At 36.1% G+C, this 3,415-nt stretch overlaps 1 protein-coding gene across 1 annotated transcript in view; it reads right to left on the bottom strand.

Annotated features, from left to right (window-relative positions):
• Positions 1 to 2,108, bottom strand: part of LOC112142928 (LIM domain kinase 1) — an 8,804-nt gene extending 6,696 nt beyond the window's left edge. Inside the window, exon 1 of the mRNA XM_024266605.2 lies at positions 1,588 to 2,108. Within this exon, the coding sequence (XP_024122373.1) occupies positions 1,588 to 1,631 (44 nt within the window). The 5' untranslated portion in view covers positions 1,632 to 2,108. The remainder of the gene's footprint in view (positions 1 to 1,587) is intronic.
• Between the last annotated feature and the right edge of the window lie 1,307 nt (positions 2,109 to 3,415).

Below are 3,415 nucleotides of genomic sequence, written 5' to 3'. Positions count from 1 at the left end.
AGGAAAAAAAAAGAGCTTCCTTATCTCACCGCGGTCATAGTGGGAGTAAACTTCCTGGAGTAATTTCTGATCCCTGTTTCCTCTCTCCCAGCCTTAACTGTAAATGTCACTCTGTTATCTTCCCATCAATAGGTAATGAAAGGTTTGTATTTTACACAGAAATGGGCGGAGAAGCCAAGAATTAAGCTCAAGTAGAAGCAGCGATATTTGAAGACAGTACTACTAGAAGAATTAAAACGTATTTATTTCATGTAAGTTAAAATAAAAAAAGTAACTGGCTAAAAACTTCTGAAGAATTGAGTGAAAATTTGATAATAATATTTGAATTTTTCAAAACCAAAAAGTTCCATTCTTGTTTTTTCAGGTGTTAGAATAAAAAGTGTGAATAAACTGAAAAAGTTTAAACATTTTGTGTTGGATGTCGACACAAATGTCGACTCAGACAAATACAGTTGAATGCAGCTGAGTATTGATATTGAGTCATCGCTCTATTCATAGTGAAAGTAAAAAACATTTTAAAAAAAGAACTCCCGAGAGGACAGTTTTAAAAGGAAAATACTTCAGGAAATGTAACTTACAGCTACCTATCTCAGATCACTACACAGAAAATGAATCATCAAAATTTCTCTTATTTGTAACTAACTTGTTTCCTAAATTTTTTCTGAACTCTTCAACCTTTTTGATCTAAGAGTTGATTACATTACTTCAAGACTGGTCATTGCTGCGTATGTCTTGGCAACCACATCCTCCTTTTTGTGTTTTGACAAAAAAAGGTTTGTTCATTTTCAAAGAAGAAAAATACAGATTTTTGGCACCTTTTGATAACAGTTTATTAATTTTGATGATTTCTTGACATTTTTTACTTATAATTAACAAAGGAGTTAGGTTGCAAAATCCCTTGTGCAGCTGTAGGTTTATTTTTGTCTCTGTTTTTGTGCTGTGAACCTCCAATGTCGAACCGTCCAGCTCCACATCTGCGATTCCTCTCGAACATCTGGTTGCAAGAAAACTTTGGATTCGGTCCTGACGCAGCAAGTCCATTGAATTCCTACCACTCATCTCATGTTTCCCTAATGCTCCACCTAAATGTGATCATCTCAAGTCAAGCCTTTCAAAACCACGTCTTTGTTCCCAGAGTTTCTGTGTGAGCCCATTTCCAAACAAACACGTGACTGTTCATAACAGATGTTAAAAATCTGATGACAGATTGTCAAGGTTTGCTTACTTAGAGTTGTTTGTGTCGGATAAACTTCCTTAAAGTTACTTAGAGTGGGAATATGTGGAGACATTTGCATTATAGTTTTAGCTACATTGAATTCTATGGATGAATGAGTGAAGAAGATTGTTGATGGGGTTAAACAAATCAACAAAATCCTATGAGAGCATCTTTATGAGAGATTCTTACATTCTAAGATGTAAGTTCGTGGTAATGCAACTTAACTTTGCTGCATGAAAGAGTTCTGTTTGAGGAAGTATACATGCAGAAGTTATGCTGCAGTTCACTTGGGCTATTTTCCTCTCACTCCTTCACACTTCCCTTTCTTCTTGCTCTCATTCTCACACCAGAAAAAGAAGACGTTTTCTTACCGCCCTTTAACTCCTTTCCGAAATCTCTGGTCCCGTCGTGACATTCTGCCCCTCCAGAAGTCAAGATGCAGTCCACCCAGTCAGGCGAGGAAGTGCTGCATGCAGTCATGAGCAGATCATACGTGCACTCGGCTGCGAGCAGATTCAGGCGTGGTCTTTTTTAGTTTGCTGCTCACTCCCTCCATGCGTTTCAAGGCTTCCTGTGCATGAGTTCCCTCTTTAGATTGGTCGAATAAGAAAAAAACAGTTTGACTCTCTGACCACCAGCTGGCCAATTTCCCTCCGGTATAGGCCCCCCCACGCACATGCTCCTTCCACTAACTCTTAAAGATTAAGTTACAGCTATCTGCTCCAAATAGAAAAGAGCTAAAGTTGCTCCATTACACTATGTGAGCTCAGATGAGTGTTGAAGTGATTAAATATGTTTTTTTTTTCTCTGCATGCAGAAGTTTGTGTTTTGAAATCAGCCCATGTTCCCATTAGACATAATCTCTTTATAAATGCTCCAGTTACTGCAGTGTCCAGATCCCACGCTAAAGCTCCATTCATCAAACACAAAGAACAAAGAAGGAGAATTTGGTCAAAGCGTAAGAGGGTGGGAGCAGCTTAGACTTAGAACAAAACCATTGATGCGGGTTCGAATAAACTTTGAAACATCAGAGTTCCCATGTTAAAGTGACCCTGACAGCTTTAAATGGGCATTGGGAAGTATATTTCCTGTCATTTTTTTATTATTTTACAATGACATGGCACATTTTGGTTCACTTTTGAGCAGCGTAAAGAGCAGTGGAAAGTGTTCTTTATTGAGCAGATGAGGGAACAACAAACAGAGAAGCATGAAACTGTCATCAAATTAAATCCCATTTATCTAAAGAGGAGATCTTGAATTATTGACTCAGGTTAACTGTGACTAAAGGAATTTTTTGGCTATCTGATTCCGCTACTATGATGAAAATTGGGTTTTTAACATGTTCTTGTTTGATGATGGAGGACAATTGTTTAGAAAATTAAGCTTAAATTGAATTTCCGAGTAAATCTTTATTCATATAGTTGGGAAACAGGAGCATATATATATAAATATTTGTTAAGCTCCATTTTTAGATGAATAGATCCACTAGAACAGGTGTCCTCAACCTGTGGCTCTTTTATCCCTTTATTGAGCCTCTTAAGCTTTAATAAAGAATGCTAACGACTGAATACATAATAGATTAGATATTTAAGTTTTGTCATTTCGGCTCAAATTTTCAACATGTCAAATAACTGAGCTAAAAAAGGTTAATTTACTGTCAGAAATTTTGTAGAAATGTTCTTTAAATTTGTGTTTTAAATTCAATAGTTGGTCAAATAAAACACTCCATGATTTTTTTTTTTGGTAAATTACACTAAAGTGGGTAATGTTTTGAGCAAATGCAGTTTAAAATAATTAAACATTATTAGAGTTATGTGTTTTGTGCCTCACATCTTAGAGAATAACAATAAAAAGCTCAGCTTCTTCAAAATGTTTTAGTTCTTTTTTAATTAATAGATTCTACTAAAAAGTTGTTTAAATCAGAATGTCATGATCCGTGCTTAAGTTTTGTCATGTTTTGTTTTTCCCTGTCAGTCCCACCATTTTCAGGTTAAATCATCCACAGCTGTTTTCATTTAGTTAATCTATCTCAGTGTATTTAAGTGTCTGGTTTTTCAGTTTCTCATTGTCAGGTCATCTGTTCTGTTATGTCATGTCACTGGTTTGATTTTTTCTGGTTTCGTCATGTTTTGAGTTTTTTAAGTAAATCTTTGAGTTTCTGCCACCATGTCCTGCGTTTGGGTCCACCACCATCCCTGA

Source organism: Oryzias melastigma, linkage group LG14, assembly GCF_002922805.2.
Source record: "Oryzias melastigma strain HK-1 linkage group LG14, ASM292280v2, whole genome shotgun sequence".
Taxonomy (NCBI): Eukaryota; Metazoa; Chordata; class Actinopteri; order Beloniformes; family Adrianichthyidae; genus Oryzias; species Oryzias melastigma.
The sequence above is the reverse complement of the archived record's forward strand: the minus strand, read 5'-3'. Positions and strand labels throughout refer to the sequence as shown.